General features: G+C 39.3%; 1 protein-coding gene across 3 annotated transcripts in view; it reads right to left on the bottom strand.

The window, feature by feature from the left end:
• TIAM2 (TIAM Rac1 associated GEF 2) overlaps positions 1-20359 on the bottom strand; it is a 185355-nt gene that overhangs the window by 112696 nt on the left and 52300 nt on the right. For 2 of the 3 annotated variants that reach the window (XM_006114983.5, XM_006114984.5), the window contains exons 2-3: positions 3239-3350; positions 957-2159 (exon numbers count right to left, since the gene is read on the bottom strand). In XM_006114983.5, the coding sequence (XP_006115045.4) occupies positions 957-2159; positions 3239-3253 (1218 nt within the window). In that variant the 5' untranslated portion in view covers positions 3254-3350. Of the gene's footprint in view, positions 1-956; positions 2160-3238; positions 3351-14220; positions 14389-20359 lie in introns of those variants that run through there. The other variant, XM_014569522.4, reaches the window with a different exon arrangement.

Genomic DNA, 20359 nt, shown 5'->3' with positions numbered 1-20359 from the left:
TAAGGAGACACCTACCAGATAACCAGACGGCACTTCAGCTTTTTTACTTAGAGAATTATGAAGCCAAAATCATACATAGGAAGAAGTCAGCTGGATAAAAACCATCTTCATAAAAATTACAGGTTTAATCAATAGCCCCACAGTGTACAGTTGGATTTGGAGATACCTGGTTTATCCTTTTTTAAACTTAGAGGCTACAAATGATGTTTTGATATATATATATATATATATATATATATATATATATATATATATATATATATATATATATATATATATAGGATCAGATCTCTTTGCTTTAAACACGAAAATTATTTTAAAATCTCCCATTCATCTCATGAAAAGCCAGTGACCTGAAAATCTACTCATGGATATAAAAGTTGAACCTCTCTAGTCCAGCACTCTGGTCTGGCAACATCTGTGATCCGGCATGATTTTGGTTAGCCAGATGTCCACTTATCCTGGGTGTGGCCAAGTTTCCTGCAATCCCATAAAGTTTGTTTACAGCCACCAGTCCTGGCTCTGAGTGTTCTGTGCTATTATTAGCTTTAACTTACCCCTAAATGTCTTCTAAGAGCCCAATAAGCAGAGAAATTGTTGTAATGCTGCTAGACTATATTGATCTCCCATTGTTGGGCAAATTCTCCGGTTCAGGACTGGCCAGGTCCCAAGGGTGCCAGACTAGAGAGGTTCAACATATATTCGCTTCCATAAAATGAAAAGAAGAGAGGAATGGAACAACAGGCAGGGATGGGGGAGAATTTTTTTCTTTAAATCCCTTTAATTGAAATTTTCCAACTGCCTCTAGTACAGTCTTTGTCCACATTTCATAATTTACCAAAGGGGTCACCCATCATTGATTAAATATTTGAAAAATGAAACACAGACTTACACTAATGAAAGGTATCAACAAACTGGCTCTCAGCACTAGACTTTAGGATGAGTTTTTCACATACCTGCAGCTTTCTTTTCTTCCTAGAGAGGCTTCCTGTCCAGTCACTGATGCGTCGCATTCTGCTTTTTAATGTGTCCTTCTTGGAGGCATCGTCATTTAGGGGTTTGGATTTTCTACATGGGAGGGTATAAGAAGAGTACTGTGTAGGGCCTCTGTGTCCTACTTTGGAAGAGACATCAATATCTGAGGCAAAAGAAACGCGATTGCTTAAGCTAGCATGAGTACTAATGTATTCATCAGACAGCCTGAGCGTGGATGATGGGCTGCTTTCTAAATTTGTATCCTTATATAGATCGCGGAGAGAGGAAAGAGATGAACTTTGGTTGAAGGACTTTTTGCTGTCATTTGTGGGAAAACTGGCATGAATACTTGTATCAGGAGTGCTCCTGGTCAAGTAGGAGCCATCCAGCTCATTGATATCCCCATTGTTGCCCCAAGGAGCATCATACCATGAAGACTCTGAGCTCAGGGAGCTTCCTTTACTGGATCTAAGTCTTGAGTCGGTGGGAGATAGACGATGACTTGAAGTGTCATCGGTACTGGAGTTCCTCCTCACATCTAGCAGATCATTAGATTTTGATTCTAAAGTAGGTGAGTATCTCAACAGCTGGACTGGTCCATTGGATTCCTCTGTAGAAACTTTGTTGTTGCTACTATTGTGAAACTCAACCCTTAAACAGCCATCCAGCTTCCCCAGTGTTTTAATGAGAACTTTGGGGCTCTTCCTGTCCTCTGGTGGTGGGGTTGATGCTAGGCTTTCATTCTTTCCATAGCAATGTAAAAGATGCCCATTGCAATCCCTGGAGGCAACATGATTACTTGCAGCTTCACGGTCAATATAGTGAAAACCATTCTCAGGCAAAAACACTGCATTGTTCCCCTGGCAGTAGTTTCCCAGGGCATTTGTCCTGTGTTTGGCATGGATATTGCTTTTAGAGGCTTTAGCCACTGTGTCACTGATCCTTGATGAATAAGGCTGGTTACTTTTGAAGTGGGAGAGGCAGCTCCTAGCTAGTGATCTCGATTTGTAGTTAGTGCCACTGCTGCTGTGCCCCCATCCATGCAAGGAGCAAGACTTTTCGTCATTAGCATGAATGCTGCGAATTTTCAGAGAACAAGGCTTCTGCTTGGCACCTGATGCAGCAGTAGTGTGATTTTTTGATCCATGAAGACTGTACTGGCTTTCTGAATTCCCCATTTTCCACTAAATTAAGAAAAGTATAATTAGTATCAGTATCCAGAAGATGAATAGAGCATTTTTACACTCTAGACAGAAAACAGATTTTTTATTGTATGAAACAATTTTCCAAATAGAGTCACTAGCCATTTTCAGTATTTATTTTTTTCTGGGGGAGGGAGGGTAGAGGGGAAAGCTCATTCTTTGTGTGGTTTGTTACCCTGCTCTAAAGCTACTAAAAACTGACATCTAACCCCACTGAAACGATTTCAACACCTCCCTCCTTCCACACCTCTGGCAGCAACATCTTATAACTTGTAAAACCTTTAACTCTCAAGAACAATTGCATAATGAAAAGGAAACAACAGGATAATCACTACTTAGAAATACAGTGAACTGTACTTTCAGAAAACCCCTTTTGCCAGGAGACATGCAAACTGCAGTTTCAGCTTAACTAGCTTCTGTGCAATAAAATGTTCCTTTGGTAAATTGTTCAGCAATGATTAAAAAGAGCCAATCTGGGGGGAGGGGGGGGAAGAGAAGGGCGTGGGGGCTTGGTTTTTTTGAATAGCTGGATCCCTCATTTAATACAAAACAGCACACAGTGTTTGTTCAGCACACAGAAGTTTGGAAGTTCACTCAACAGAAAACACTTGAGCAATCCTTGCTCCCATAAAGTAGCAGTTACAGGAGAAGTTAAATTGCTAGCGTGAGAAGGTTGTATAATCTGGCCCCATATAAGTTCACTTGAAAATAAAATGTCAAAATCAGCCCACATTTACTTGGGTTCAAACTCCATTGGCTGCAACATACATACAAATGTCAATAAAGAATGTTTTTAAAAGATATAAAACAAGTCATTCTAAACCGTGTTTTCAATGTTGATATGGTAACTGGCGCTTCTTTTCATATTAACTTTCAGACTGTTGGGCTGGACAAAACTGGAGCAATCTCCTTACAGGCTACTCAGAATTAACTCATTGTGAAAACATAAACACATATTTTTACATTACATTTATTTTAAAACCTTCACTACCACCACCCAATTTAGTTTTCATTAAGTCTTCTGGTATACGGTTTATTATATGAAATAGAAACGGAAATACCTCTAAAATCACCATTAAATGTGGGTGCAATTAGCAGTCAGCATACTTCCAATTGTCTTGATAACCAGCCACCACACTTTCCAAAAACAGGATGACATTCCATGCAAACTTTCTGAAAAATTCAAAAACAAGGAAAAAAAACCTCAGTCAATACATTTATAGACCTCTGCTATCAGATAAATGAACATAAAAATAAGGCAATACAGAAAGAGAGAGAAAGAGAATTGGTTAAGAGTCTTTATATATCAGCTGCTACATAGTCCTATACACTGTTTGGTAAGTGGTGTGAAATCATTGCAATAGAACCTAATATTGGGGTGTTTTTTATGTTCTGAATCTTTCTTACTCCACTTTTAATGATGAATTGACACAAACTTCCAGTACTCTGCATTTTGCTTTGGTAACATCAATTAAAGTTCCATCAGGCTGTGCAAGTATGCATTACAATTTGGACCACTTATACTGAACTGTTTAGTCTCGTGTTGGGTTAATTCCAGCTACAATCCCAGAGGTAAAAGGCTACTGGGTAACTCACTCTGCCAACCAGCCACCAAACTTTCCGTACAGTTTATTCTGATTTTAAATTAATCTTCCAGTAAAACAACAAAAAGGAAGCACCGGGCTCTGCACACACCAAAAGGTAAGAAGACAAAAGCGGCTATTGAGAGGCTGAGAATACATTAGCTGTTCACATATAATACAGAGTCTGTAATGCAAAACAACAGGACAGGGTCTGAATTTCACAGAACTCAACAGCAGGTTATTGACTGAAAACACTAAGTAGAAAAAATGCATCACTGGAGAGAAAGTTTGGGGAAACACTATTAGAACATCAGTTTAATGGATATACTGTTAACTAAAATAAAATTGGTGGAGAGGTTACAAGTAATCCATAAAGAGTACAAAGAACTATGACATTTTCAATTGAAAAAATACCCTATTGGTACAAAAACAAAACAAAACAAAAAATATACTGAAAGATTTAGCTTCTTTTTTTAAAGAAATACCAAAAATGCGGATTATTTTATGTCCATGTTATATATTAAGAACCACGCAGGAATTCATCAGCAAGCTATGTGTTTGACTAACTTTTAGGATAACCTAAATTAAAAGTCACCAACCAGCATTAAAAACATTACTGACCAAGAGCCCTAGACACAAGCCATCGAACAAATATCTAACAAGTATATAATTTTTTACCTTGTTCTGCAGTATCTACACACCACTGTACACAAAAGCCACAAGCACTTACATCGAGCCACTTGTTTCACTAAATGTAGGGACTTCAACATCTTATGGTAAAAATTATGGTAAAAATCTACTTTGATATTTTTAATTAAGAATTTAGATATTCGTGCATTCCCTTATTTTATAGGTACTGTTTATGCCCAGAAAATCATTAATTATATAAAGCTGCTTTAATAATAGTATACACCACAATGGATTTAACAACAGACCGGGGGGGGGGGAAAGTGACATACATTTAAGATGAGATAGAAATTAACAAAATGGAAAAAAAATCCATAAACGTTGTCAAGTTCCCAGTTACTCGGTCAATATAAATCTTTAGCAAACCCGCTTTCATCATTCCAATAGGAGCAGATCACAAACTAGCGAGTTTATATGCAGAGCCTACGTATAAGAGAATAAAGTACATTTGCAAGGAGGCATTGAGAGGCTTATTTCTATTCATAAGGGGACATTGAATCCAATTTGTCCAAAGAAGCAGGCAAAGCACCATCTGGTCTCCATAATGATTGAGGGGTAATCCTTTTAACAGAAAGGGTAGTGAGCAAGCTTCTGTTGAGAACCTCAAAAGATAGACATCAATTCTTCAGAGCTCGAGTCATTGGTACAACTTCCATTGTGCATGTCTGATACCATGTACATATTGTATAATAGGTGAAGGAATAAATTTATCTAAGACATATTATCTGTATAACAGGGTCTCAGTTAGTCTAGGAGCCAATTAAAAGTACAAAAGAACAGTCAATAAATTTCACAGAAATAACGATATGGGATTTTTTTCAGCACCCTAGGACTTCAGAAAGCCAGGACAGTCTAAGCATTCAAAACAAGGGAAATAAAAAATCATGACATCTGCAAGACTACAGAGCATCAACACTCTCTAAATTAATCGTGGTCATTGCTATTTTCCTCATATTTGTATAGAGATTTTCCTTCAGTGACCTACAATATAGATGAATTGGGGAAATCTGTTTGGTACCAAATCCAAGATGACACCGGTGCATTGGAAAAAGGACTGTAAGCCAAGTTCCAGTTGCTTTGATTCTGAGATACCACATATTTCAAACCCCCATAATTTGAACATGAAGGACTGACCTCAGCTACATCTAAAGAATAAAAACATAATTTTTCATAGCACATATGTGTTTAAGAGATTAATTATCCCAACAGTTTGGAAGGATGGTTGTATGGACACCTCTCAAACAAAACCAGTTTCTATTAAACGTTTTATGTCATCATAAACAGTGTAGTTGTAGAGTGGCTTACCTCATTCAAGGATGATAAAATAGGTTTATTTACTTTCAATTGTACTAGACATTCCATGAAAAAAAGGTTTTAGTCTTCACCCTAGGTGCTCCATGACATTTTTAAAAATAGACTACTCCAGAAATCACACACACACACCACCACCACCACACCCAATAATTAACGTATGTCAAAATCCAGCAGCTAAAAACATTTCTCCATGTTTATGATCTTTCATATAAAGTCCTTCCAATCTCTCTGGGCTCAAGAACAAAGACATGCATTGTAGCAGGCTCTGTAGCTTATGTTTATCGGGTAATCGAGTTGTTGATTACTTGCTAACATCCCTACATGTACTTTACAGGTCCGATACTTGGCTGAATCTCACGCTAAAAGAATAGAGTGTCACTTGAATGATATTAAAAGAGGCAGTGGTGAGGGATCTGGGTCACAACTGAACTCCATCACTATGAAATCATTAGAAAGATTATTTTTAGACTAATACAATCTCTTTTCCAAGTAGGCAGATCCATGTCATTGTCACAGTGTTGCCAATAACCATCAGAACCAATAAAAGGATGATGTGTTTCAGTGAAAAATCCAGGCTCCAAAAGAGAACTTAACCCTTGTTATATTGCCATTGCTCAGCTGTTATGAAAAAGTAAGCACTTCATTGAGGGAAAAATGGTCAAATTTGCCTTTACCACCCCACACTCCATGAACTATTTGTTTGAACTCTGAATTCAATAGACTAAGAGCCTTGTTTAAGACTAAGTGTAAAACATTAAAGTAAGGGGAAATTCAACAAGAGAGGCGGGGCAATATAATCACATATACTCCATGGCTACGTCTACACTGGCCCCTTTTCCGGAAGGGGCATGTTAATTTCAGCCATCGTAGTAGGGAAATGCGCGGGGGATTTAAATATCCCCCGCGGCATTTAAATAAAAATGTCCGCCGCTTTTTTCCGGCTTTTAGAAAAGCCGGAAAAGAGCGTCTACACTGGCCCCGATCCTCCGGAAAAAGCGCCCTTTTCCGGAGGGTCTTATTCCTACTTCGAAGTAGGAATAAGACCCTCCGGAAAAGGGCGCTTTTTCCGGAGGATCGGGGCCAGTGTAGACGCTCTTTTCCGGCTTTTCTAAAAGCCGGAAAAAAGCGGCGGACATTTTTATTTAAATGCCGCGGGGGATATTTAAATCCCCCGCGCATTTCCCTACTACGATGGCTGAAATTAACATGCCCCTTCCGGAAAAGGGGCCAATGTAGACGAGCCCCATATGTAACTGGGCAGTTAGCTGGTAGAGTGATAGTAATACCATGCATGGAAAAATGCAAATAATCCTAACTGGAACACATTTTCTGTCTGAGGATATATTGAAGAATTAGAGATTGGAATATGGGGCAGAAGGCCGAAGGAAGATGTGGAGAATGTCAGACTAAGGCTAGCAAGACCACCTAGAGCCCATGAAGAAGAGAAAGGTATTGTATTTCCTTTCTTTTACTGGTGACATTAAGATGAGATCAGACATCAGAAAGCTATTCTAGTGAACCAACATGGCATCCGCTATAGAGACTTTTCATGGAATACAGGCAGCAAAATCTTGATGTCCTATCGTTCTGGCTAGTAGCAAACAAGTTTTCATGCCAGTCTTCCACTGCTAGAAGACATCACAGAAAAAGGATGGGCAGGAGTCCACTCCTCTGAATATCATGGCCACTTGAAAAAAAACCACAACCCTATCTGAAGTTCCTATGCTGAAATTAAGAAATGGGAAGATTGGGGGCGAGGGGATATAAAAGAAAATAAAATGTCAGGGATGGTATTTGGTCCTGCCGCGAGGGCAGGGGACTGGACTCGATGACCTCTCAAGGTCCCTTCCAGTTCTATGAGATAGGTATATCTCCATATTATCAATGAGCTCTCTGTTCTACTAGTAAAAATACTGACCTCGGGTTCCATATTGCAACCCTTTGTACAAACCACTGCAGAGTTTGTACAATAGGTAGTGGATTAATCTAAGTGAGCCCACACTGACAGATGAATGTGTTTTTCTTTAGATGAGTGTGGTAAAGGGATCCCTGACCTTTCTTATGGAAGCACTTATTGTTTAGCACTTGGCATTGACCTCCGGTGGGAGACACCATGGCAAGTGCTACTGATCTTCTATTTTTTTCCCACTTTTGGGGTTTTTTTGTTTAAGTATGTGCTTATTTTTGAGACAAAATGATCTAGCCTTTGACAGGAGTTAAGTATGTAACAAAAGAGTCTCCAGAACTCACCAAAATCAGACTTCTGTCTATTCCTTCAGGCATTCTGCTTAAAAAAATTTGAAATTCTGAACACAATAGTTTAAAATTCTACAGATTTTTTTTGTCAAAACAACACTACATAATCATTCCAGTTTCAATTATTTTGGTGATTTATTTCAAAGTACAGGTCAGCAAGTATATGGGTAACACCACCAACACCCACACCCACCCACCCACCAGAGAGTAGAGAATTAATTTATTGCATGTCAATTACTGTTTGTCATTCCTCCTGCCCTGGCTGGGCTCTGGAAGGAGCCAGACATCTACAACCCCCCCAGCCTAGCACCCACCTGCAAGGTCCCCCAGCCAATATGCCTGAACACCCACCTCCCCAGAGCCCAAACGTGGGCTCCCCCAGCTCAGATACCAGCACCCACCCTACCCCGAGAGCCCAGCTATGGGACCCCTCTTACCCAGACATGCATCCCCCTCTCTTGCCCTCCAGAGACTAGGGATCCAGAGAGATAAACAGCCCTGCAACAACAATCTTGGTCCCAGGCTTGCACACAATGCCTTCTCCTTCCCCTCAGAGAATGCAGGGAACTGCAGTTGTCATGATCCCGCTAGCTCCCTCTTCCTCCCCCCAGCAATTAACTAACAGTTAATCTATATCAGGGCTGGGCAAAATATGCCCAGGGAGCCAGAACCACCCTGCTGGGATCCGCAGGCACACAGCTGCCACGGTTTAAAGTGCAGTCCCTATGTTTCTCTGCCCTGCAAGCGGGGGAAGTTTTGTGTGATCTTCCGGTCCCCAAGCCATCCGCAGAACCAATTGGCCAGAAACAACCGGACAATAAGAACTGACCCCAGCAAACCTCTCAGCTCCGATTGGCTGGAAACAGCCAGCCAATCGGAGCTGAGAGAGTGGCCTGGGAGACGGGGGCAGAACAAACCTCTTCCCTCACTCAGAGTTGAGAGCCACATGGAGCAAGCAGCCTGTATTTTCAAGTGGTCTGGGGCTGCAACAGGCAGGGAGCCCAGCCTGCTTTGGGGGGGGTGTTGCAGGGCTGCTGGCAGGGAGATGCTTAGGTGAGTGCTTCCCAGCTGGAGCCTGTCCGCACCACAACTCCTTCCCCCAGGTCACCTTCCAAAGTCTCTGCACCTCCCTGCCCAAGGTCATAACTCCCTCCCCCAGGTCATAACTCTCTCCCAGACTAAGGACGTTAACTAGTGGTTAATTGATTAGTCGAGTAGTTGATGGAATTTCCATCGACTACTTGACTAGTCGATAGGCACTTCCACATTCCTCCTTTGAAATGTACAAGAGCCCCAGTAGGGGGCGCATTCCTCCTTTGAGATGTACAAGTAGGGGCTCTTGTACATTTCAAAGGAGGAATGTGGACTCCACGTGCAGCCCAGGGACAGCAGGAAGTCCCGCTGACTCCGGGCAGCATGCGGGTGCCAACTATGAAATGCACAAGAGTCCCCAGCGGGTGCCACTTTGAAATGCCACGCAGATCCAGGGTCAGCTGGGGACTCCCCAGCTGATCTTGGGTTCCAGCGTCGCATTTCCATAGAGCCTGGTATCAGCTGGGGCCCCAGGCTCCACGTGTGCAGTGCCGCACAGCTGAGCTGGAGATCAGCTGTGCAGCGCTGCCCCTTTGAACGCCGCCTCAGTGTCTCAAAGCAGCAGCGCTGCACATCTGATCCCAGGCTCAGCTGTGCAGCCCTGCCACTTTCAAGTACCCCCTGTTGCTGCCTCCATCTGATAGAGGCAGCAAGGGGGGAGAATCAACTAGTCGACTAGTTGAATGATTATTCGATAAGCATTTGCTTGTCGACTAGTTTTTAACATCCCTATCCCAGACCCCTGTACTCCCTCCTACACTCCTCTCCCCAGGGCATAATCCTCTCCTGCACCCAACACCATCCCAGACCCTGCACCACACTCCCCTGCCCCAGGTCACAACCCCCTCCTTCATGCAAGCTCCCTCTCAGATACCACACCATTTCCTGCACCCTAGTCCCTTGCCTGGTGAGCACTTCTGCACCCAACATCCATCCTAAAAGTGAGGCCCTTGACTACTTACCAAAATCTTGGAGTGGCCTCCAACCAAAAATTATTGCCCACCGGCTCTATAGATGGGCTCTGCTCAGTCTAGCGGCCCCTAATGGTATCTAGCAGCACTACAATCCATTTCTGGGTGGGGAGAGTGAAATTCTATGTGCACACTGTTAATTTCTACAAAACTCTGCATTGTACAGTGCATTGTGCAGAATTGCCCCAGGAACACCTATTTTACAAGCAAAGAGGGGATATTCCAGGCTCACTTGCACATATTCATGCTAATTCAAAGAGAGCTGGCATGAATATATTTAGTAGTATAGGTGTGGTAGCAATGGGCAGAGGCAGTGGTTAAACAGCTTAGATATTACACACCCAAAGCTGCCTAAACTTCACAAATATGTATTTGGCACAACTAAGCCATGCTACTCCCCATGCTACCACAGCTACACTACTATTTATATTCTCACTAACTTTCATTGAGCTTGTGCAAGGATGTGTATGCTAGGGGAATCACATACCCCAGCTCGTAATGTATACATTACCTTAAAAGGACTTTCAGGAATTTATAGTAAGTGACCGTAATATTCACCTTCAGGATAGGGAAGCTGAACTGGAATAAGAAAAAAAAAAAAGACATTGTGGTGCCAATGTCTTCAAACACGACCAATCCATCTGCATGTCAAATAAGGGTACCACAAAAAACTCTCATCTAGATTAGTGGTGCTATGAGTATGCAGAATCTAAAAGTATTTCAGTGTAACAAAAAAATCCCTCTCCCATATGAAATTGACAGTTTGTTATTTTCTTTTACAGCACTTATGTGGTCTGGAAAGCTATGGCTTTGACTTGGACCAACTGTCTCCCCTCTTTCTCTAGCTAAAGACAGTTTTAGAAAAGATTCTTCTTTCAACAATTCAGCAATTCCTGATACTTTTTCTTTTGAGCTTAACTCAATTTTATACCCTCCTTTCCACAATGGTCAAAGCATCAACTTTGGATACTTTACAACCTACTGAGTTGTAGCAAATTACCTGTATTTATCCCTTAGCTGCTCTACATCATATGGTCTGTGTAGGGACTGGAGGGATTAGTGTTTTCTTTGTTAATTCCACAAGAATCAAAGGCTTCTTAAGTATAAGTTATCTTCTTTGTCCACTTTGGTTTGCAGCTTAATGTGCCACAGTCATCAGAAAGCCAGAAAGTAAGCTAGACTTCACCTTTTTTCAAGGCTGTATACTGATCTATATCTGAAATAACCAGGGAGGTGTTAATGTTACCCTGTACCAGAATTAAACACTGAGTTTCTTACTGGCAACAATTTACAGTATTTTTGAAAACTATGCATTTTGGTCACATGAATTCACAAATCAGAAACAGATTTCTGATTCCTGCAGCTCCAATCACATTCTTATGACAAAAAATATACCATAATAATTATACAATGGTATTCTTGGCAGAATATTTTGCATTTATATACTACTGTATTCCAGCAATGAACTAAAGCAGTGCAAAAAATAGGATTTAGTCTTAAAAATCCCATGTGAAGCCAAATCCATCTCAAACTCATCTGATTCTCATTAATTTAAAAAGAAAACTGTTCCATGCATTATAGAAGAAAACAAAATCAGACAACAGTTTTCTTCATAAAACAGTAATCATTATTCAATTTTTGCCAGAAAAATCTTTAAAACTACTAGTCATTGTAAACATACTTCTAATTTTACATATAAATTTTAAAAAACCACCTTTTTTTTGTTTTACATATAAAGTCAGTATCAAAAAGTTTACATCACTCTTCACATGTCAGCACTGCAGACCCTACAACCAGAATATCATTTTTTCTTACTTAAATCATTCTTCTGACTCCAAGCCTGTGTAACATTTTTCAGGTTAGAGAAGTATGGAAGACTGATTCAAGCTTGAAGATTCTTATCCTATTTCAGTACGTCTGACACAGTATAAATCTCTGGAGACATAATTTTCTTCCGCGGGAAAATCAAAGACCATCATTTTTAACTGTTGTTGAACTGACACACAGTGGCTAGTGTGCACAACCACTTAAGCAATAACCCCCCCCCCCCCAAATTAAACAAAAATCAAAAGTGACAGTTCAAATTTTGGTTAATGTAGCCATAAGTAGTTAGAAAGCTAATGTGCCCTCTCTCAGAGAGATGTCCTGACCTTGCAGGGGGATGAACTCAGTGATCTCACAGGTCTTTTTCATGTCTAGCTGCTTTGTCCAAAATGTATAAACCAAAATATAATGTGGATTAATATAGGGCCTTCAAGATATTTCAAAATATTTAGGAAACTAATCAGTTAGATCTTGGGAGTGCAGGGCTCTGTGCCTGGAAGAACTACAAGCAAACTGAGTAAATTTCTCAAACTCTCCTCCCTTTTTTCATCTTAAAGCTTGTGGGCAAGATGTGTGCAGAAACTAATATTATATGTAGTCCTACATCCTGAGGATGGGTGGTTTTGTGGTGAAGGTACTGGACTAGAACTCAGGTAGCTGAGTTCAATTTCTGCCTCTGACACAGTCTTCCTGGATGACCTTGGGTAAGTCGTTTAGTTAACCTACATCTCACTTCCTTCACAGACAGGAGAAATGGATGGGATTGTCAAATGTACCTCAGTGACTTAAAAACACAAATGCCACTGACTTTCAATGGGCTAGTGCTTTTAAGTCACCCCGGTGTTTTGAAAATTCCACCCAATAATATTTCCTCTCTTATCCTTTACCTGACATGTCTATTTGGACTATAAGTGTTTTGGGACAGGGATTATCTTTTAATATGTGCACGCACCATAACACAATTGCCCCCAATTGCAGTAATACTGTCATATAAACTGTATGGAAGAGGCAGAAGAAGAGGTCTATGTACTTTGGAGGCAGCTACAGTCAGCTAGTTTGCCATCTAAGTTGACTCAACTGTGCCCATCTTAAACTGTGGGTTCCAACAAAAAGACGCTTAGTTGAGAGCAAGGCTCCATTGCTCAGCAATAATTCTCCCACTCATACATGAGACTATCTTTCATTAAAGGGGGAATGGTGGTTAGCATACCTAGGTCTTCCTTATTCGGTTAAAAAACTTCCATCTCCACTTGGACAACCAGTGGAGATGGTTCAGCCTGCTATTTAATATCTCATCTGTGGAAAAAGAACTTCCTTATTTGACATAAACTCACACCTTTCTCCTCCAAAGGAGAGAGTATTATCCACTGATACAGAGTTTACATGAGTACCCTGAACTAACACAGGTCACCTTTTGACAGGTATGTCTTTATTTCAACTTCTTGTATTTGTCCTATGTATCAAAATTGAAACTGGACCTTGCTGCACCGCACTAGTCCGTTACTTAAACGATTATGTGTAAATTTCAAAATTAACTACTCTAATATGGAAATGTCATACTTCAGCAAATAATTTAAATGGATATTCTTAAGTAGTCACGTTATATCTGCAATCAGGTCTAAATATTTTTTTTCCTTTCCAGTTGAACCTAGCAGGGAGATCCAAACACCAATGAGGCCAAAATTCTTGTTTCTTGTCATTTTACTCTGTTCTATCGGTATAAAGAATGGAACTTTCCCCCTCCAATATTTTAAATGTATTTAACATTAAGGAAGGAAACTTTTAGCCCATTGTGATTTGTATTTCTTGTAAATTACTGAAATTATGAGACAGGCTAGGAAGAATCCAAGAAAGAAGGAAGAGAGAAAGAGAGTCTGTGCGTTAATTGTTATGGAATAGAGCGATAACTCTAATAGAGCTTTATATTGTCAGCAGTACACTAAAGCATACCATACATATGACGTTTTCCTTAACTCTTCCCCATCCCCACAAACACAAAATCCACCACTTTCACAGCTGAGCTGTAAGGTGATTTGGCAGTGTCTAATTAATCAGTTACAATGATCAAGTTCAATTCATCACAGATACAGAATTCTTTGGAGAAAACAATTCTCTTATACTATGTGGTATAGATGTAATTCTAAAGAAACCACAATATTTGGCAGACAACGTAATAGAGATAAAAAACTGTTCATTCTGCATAGTGCCTTCTAGTTCAAAGGTCTTTTATTTTATTTTAAATATTGTTCTTGTGCCTGACAGATAAGATAGCTCACTCCCACCCCCTTCCCAATTTTTACTGCCCACCAGCCTTACCTTCAGAAAACCTTCTCCTTCAGCCTCTTCTCCCTGATGTATCACAAAACTATGCAGCACACACTCACACTGACACTCCCTTTCTTTCTCCCCGAGTAAGTCAGGAAACTGTGTTTAACACTTCAAAATGTTCAGCCGTTATGAGCTAAAAACAGATCCTTGGCTATGCTGGATGTATTTTTGTCTGTAAAACTACACACCCTCCTCATATTCAATTTTTTCCATTGGTGGAACAGTATGATGCAGACTTAACCAGAAAGTGGTTTTCCATGGGCCGCTTGAAATGATTAGCCTGGACGGCCTTCCATGCTGCCTCAAAGCCACCAGGGAATACTCTATGACTAGGCTGTTGTTTGACCCTGCATTCCAGAATTACCACGAAAGCTCCATAGGAAAGCTACTAGAAAGTTTGCTGAATACAGGTATGCTAGCTTGAACGTAGTAGCCTCAGTGTCTTTTTTTAAAACTCATTAACAGCAAGTTTCTATACCTAACACCCTTGTGTATAATGCCTTGATAAATACAAAGCTTCCAAATCCACTCCTGGAATGTTATAGGCATGAAAAAACCCTCAAAATAATTGTATGGTTTTACATAATAATGCCATGCATATCTTGGAAGAACCTATGCTCTCTTTGGTTTTGTTTTTTTAAAGATGTACTGAGCTGCAATAGCCTACAGGATGAACTATTTGTTTCTAATAACTGTCATAAGATAAAAAATAGACACATATATTACATAAATGACCATATTTTTTAAAATTTTAGTGCTTAAGCCTAGGCTCCTAAATCTATATTTGATTTCCAGAGGTGCTGAGCAGCCACATCTACTGATTACAGTGGGAGCTATGGATGGCCAGCACATCTGAGAACAAAGCCACATATTTAGGTGCCTACAAAACATAGAAGCCCAGTTTTAAGCACAAATGTTTTAATATTATGGCCAGAGTGCATTGTAGAAGATATGTTAAATCGGTAACAATTCTAAAGAAACATTCTAGAATGAACAACGAGAAGTCCTGTGGCACGTTATAGACTAACCGATTTATTGGAGCATAAGCTTTCGTGGGCAAAGACCCACTTCGTCAGATGCACGAAGTGGATCTTTGCCCAGGAAAGCCTATGCTCCAGTAAATCGGTTAGTCTATAAGGTGCCACAGGACTTCTCATTGTTCATGTTATTCAGACTAATACAGCTATCCTTTTGATTCTAGGATAAAGTTCATCTAGTTAAATGCCGTATGTATCAAGTCTGTTTAAAATGACAGCCAATGATCATAGCTGCCAAACCATATCATCTTTGTAATCCCTACAAACACTCCCTCCTCAAATAATGAAGTTCAAAGTAGGACATCAGGTTTCTCATATCAGAATCTTTCAATCAAGCTACTATGAAAATGCACAAGTAGTTGTGCAAGGAATGGGCTAAAATGAAGCCTGACTGTTTCAAAGGGATTGCCTACTGCAACTGACAAGTATTTTTCCATGGATGACAATCACTGAGTTAGGAAGTGTGCTGATTTCATGAGAGAGAAATCTGAAGGATACAGAGTTTCTTACAGGGATCATCAGATTAACAACAAGCAAGCACTTTGATTTTCTTTGGTCTCTTAGACAGTTGAAAGGAACTGGAACAAGCAGATCTATTGTAAGGAACCGATTAGTTCCCTGCCAGCTGGCAGGGAAAGTTCAAACCATGTGAAATCTCTATCATCTATCTATCACTATCATTTCAATCACTGAAAAATTTCACCTCTTCTACAAACTAATGTTCTGCCCCTGTTCCGGTTACTGCTTCCTAATCTCATTTCCCTATAGCTACATCTAGACTACAAAGGTAAGTCGGAAAAATATACGCAATTTGCATATCTCTTCTGCTTTTCTGCCAAAAGAGGCCTTTCTGAAATTTGGCGCGTCTACATGGCACCAAATTTCAGAAAAACCTGCTCTTTTGACACATCCCTTCTTCCTTGTAGAACAAGGTTTACAGGGAAAGAGCGTGGCAGGACGTTTGCTGGGAAGACTGTTCCGTAATGGACCAAAATAATGTGAATTGATGACATTCATGGCATACTGGCCCACAATTTTTTTGTGTTCTCCTCGGCTCTTTTGCATTGCCAGGTGATGTTTAAAATAACATGGGCCATTTGCTTCATTTTTGTGCTGTCAGATCCTTTAGAATTGTTAGATGCATGGGGTCACTGTTTTTTATTTCATTTTTTTTCAGTGTGTTTCAAAAGCAACTAGAGTGCCTAGCTATATAGGGCTTCTTGTAACTCTCTTATAAACCAATGCATGTGTCAGAAGAAAAATAAAAAATGGGAGATCAGCTTAGAGAGCAAGCAGGATAATGGTATCTGCATAGAACTGTAGATGATAACATCAGATAAGATAATAAAATGATCTGAACTTAGGGGTCAAAGTGAGAAAAATAAGCTTCATGCATCTGAGTTGCCAAACTCCTCCCCCCTGCTCCCTTTCCTACATGCTGGAATGAAATATTTTAAATGCTTTACATTTAAATAATCATCATTACACATCTGAGTTAACAGCTCCCTGAGATGAATAGGGTAGTTCACACCTCCACAAGCTATTGCTTCAAGCTTTCTGCACTCAGTTCTGTATCAGTTAATTTAAAAAATGTGAGCTAAATTTTTCTTCACAACCATAACAGGCAGAAGCTTTCATTAAAAAAAAGTAAGTTGAGTCACAAAAACAAGATAACAGCTGATAGATGTGACAACACACCATACAACCACATGCCTTCCCAACCCAATCCTTTTCTGAGCTGGTGTCTATAAAAAACACAGAAATAGCATTGATATGTCACAGTATTTCGCAGGTTCACACAATTCTCTCATAGCACAGGACACAACTTAATGGAAAATGTGTCTATTGGACTAACTCTTCTTCCATGTGGTGTCACAACATCTTTTTGACACCTACAACTGCTTACATGGAAAAATAGTATTAGGAAAAGATTTATTGTATTTTTAGCTTTTTCTCCTTCCCTCTCTCTTTCTCTCCCTGCTATCCCCTCTGTTCTCAAGACCTCTGAACATAAGAATATGGAAATGAGTCTAAAGAAATCACAGATAATTATGAGGTTATCTAGGAATATCAACCATCATCACTTACTCAGGAAAATCTTTTGTTGCAAACAAATGCAACAGCATGTGAAAGACTTATTACAGCAACATGCGTTTCAAAGGTTTTTAAAATGTATGTTCTTGCATAGCACAAAACTAAATTGAAAAATGTTCATAGAAATTTAAAACGGATTACTTAAAATATCTTAAATAATTTGCATTTAGTTCAAAGCATTTGGAAAGTGGAGTCTTCAAACAAGCAATTTAAAATTCTATCTAACGTGCACAAATATTTATCGGCAAGGGTTTCATGACATAAATATTTATAAATCTCAGGTGTTTCACATTTCATAACCAATGCTGCTTGTGCCATTAACTGATCCAACAGAGCAGTTAACTGCCTTGACAAATACTGGATATTTATTATCTGACATTAAAGATGGAGGGTCAGACACTTAAATATATTTTTAACAAAGGGACACTGGTAAGTCAACAGATCATGATAAATTCATTTTGAGTCACAGAGTTGATATTTGCAGCAACACACTAAGTCATACATGAATTATTTATAAAGAGCGTTTGTTACCATGGGATAAATATGGGGGACCGTCTAAGCAAGTTCTGTCAATTAATGTTTGCTTAGGTAATCTGTATCAAAAGACATAAGAATAGATCTGGTGTAAAATACATTTTAATTAAATCAGTACTGCTAGCTCTTGTGGTTATCACAAGTTTCACAATGTTTGGTGTTTTAAAGTTCCATTCTCTGAGAATACAGCTCTTTTTATTAAAAAAATAGATGTCAGCTCTTTTTATTAAAAAATACATTTCCAGCAGCCTTCACTGTTGCAGAGAAAAGTTTGAAAATTGGACTAGAGTGCACTCTAAAGGCTCAGAAACCAGAAGGCAAATAACAAAATTTCAAAATATACTACTTTAAAAAAAATAGCTCATATTTTTAAGCCAATCCCATGATTTTTTGAAGTTTTGATTCGTGTTTTTGAGCATTTGGGGCTCATAAGACTGCTGAAGTCAACTGCTGAATTACATTACAATTATACAGAAATGTAACTAGAAACAATCTTGTATACAAACACTAAAATAAAGGTTTCCCCATATACATTTTATACTTCTTAAATGGAGTGATGCACATGAAAACATGTAAGATGCTGCAAAGAAATATGCCCAAAGCAGAATTAATAAGGACAATTTCAACAGAATGTCTACCCATTTACAACATTCTTTCTGGTTGGGGATGGTGGTGTTTAAATTGACAGGTTCCTAATGGCCTGGATTACTCAGCAATTCTCAGAGGACTCTTTCTTCTCATTAGAAAATAAAATGTGAAACAACAGAATTATTCCCAAGAAGCCCATCACACCCAGTTGAGAGCACCAATCACAATATGTTCTGGTTTAATCAAATGAGTTAAGTAGAGAAGAAGCTTCTATTATCTTTAAAATATAATCTGGATAAGAGGGTTGGCTTTTCACATTTGTTTCAGTATAGCAGATCAAACTTCAAAAATCCTTGCTTTAAATAAAGAGCCATACATTGTGAAGCCCTATAGATACCAAAAAAGTAAATACAATAATTCCACCAATGGAGAATTGACAAACATGTTGATAAGACCAAATAATTTAAAAAAAAATATATTTTGTGAAGTTTTATATTACAGAAAGATATCATGATCCTTCCCCTACAATTAACCATCTGATAGATAATAGGTCTGCATGTACTGTCTTAGCGGCATAAAAAGTGGCAGATAACTAGCACTCATATTTAAATGAAAACATTCATAAATATTCCTGTACTACTAAAACTGGGGGGAGGGTATACATTAGGGAAGAGGGCAAAAATAACAGTAGCTGCATCAATTGTTTCCTAGCTAACTATCTTACCAGAAATCAGAAACACTTTCTGTGCCAATAACTGTTTCACACAGCCCATCCCTGTCAATAGAATCAGGAGATAGCACCCGATGTTTTCAGAGGGAAGGATCAACAGGACTAATTCAAACCATTTTGCCAGAATCAACAGAATTCTCTATATTTTGACTTCCTCTGAAATGACAGTGCTTGACTGGAGTTCCTGAAACAACCAACAATAACAGTGATATTAATGTAGTAATTTAAAAAAAGTATTAGAATTTTATGAGGAAAATATGATTCTCACACACACACACACACACACACACACACACACACACACACACACACACACACACACACGAAACATAAATAGTTACCAGATCACCATATAGAACAAAACAGATTGTGGTACACTAACAATTCATTGATTAGGTGACAAAGGATATTGCTTAAAATGCAACTCTCTTATTTTGTCTATAACAGCCTGTCTGGGGATCAGAAGTTAGAAACTTATCACTATACCAAAACTCCCTCCAAACATGTTTAAAAAAATACTACAAGGGTAAAATGATCCATTAACGAGAGTTGAAACAATTCATATTCATAATCACCTCCATATAAGCACTTGAGGTAGCAGAAGGCAGAGACTTAAAAGACTGCCAATTAAAACAGAAAGATGTAAGGTGTTTTGCCAACATAACATAGTAAATACCTAACTGCATAAAAAAAAACAAAAACACTAACTAAACACAGGGCATATTCAGCCATCAAATGTATCTACACTGACCACACAACAGTTTACAACAAGATCATATGTAGCAAGGAACTAGCCAATTTCTTCTAACAATCTTCCTGACTATGGCCCTAACTGTCCCATATGCAAGAAAAATCCCATGCAGGGGATCAGAAACTCAGTGAGATTCTCTGTGTTGTGTCACATGCATTCTACCTGTGGAGAGGCTTGTCCCATGGATGAAGCAGCAGGGACCCACCCCCAGAACTAGCCGATATTTTGGGATCTGCTGGCCATTTTCATGGAACTGCATTGCCAGGGATTTCCCCTACCACTTACTGTCTATAGAACAACCTCTTCCACTCCTATGTTAAACAATGTGACAAGGAAATGCACAAAAGCTCATGGTCTATGTTAGTGTGAAATTTTCTGTGGTTCCTCCTGATC

This window comes from Pelodiscus sinensis, chromosome 3 (assembly GCF_052426305.1).
Source record: "Pelodiscus sinensis isolate ZL-2025 chromosome 3, ASM5242630v1, whole genome shotgun sequence".
Taxonomy (NCBI): Eukaryota; Metazoa; Chordata; order Testudines; family Trionychidae; genus Pelodiscus; species Pelodiscus sinensis.
The sequence above is the reverse complement of the archived record's forward strand: the minus strand, read 5'-3'. Positions and strand labels throughout refer to the sequence as shown.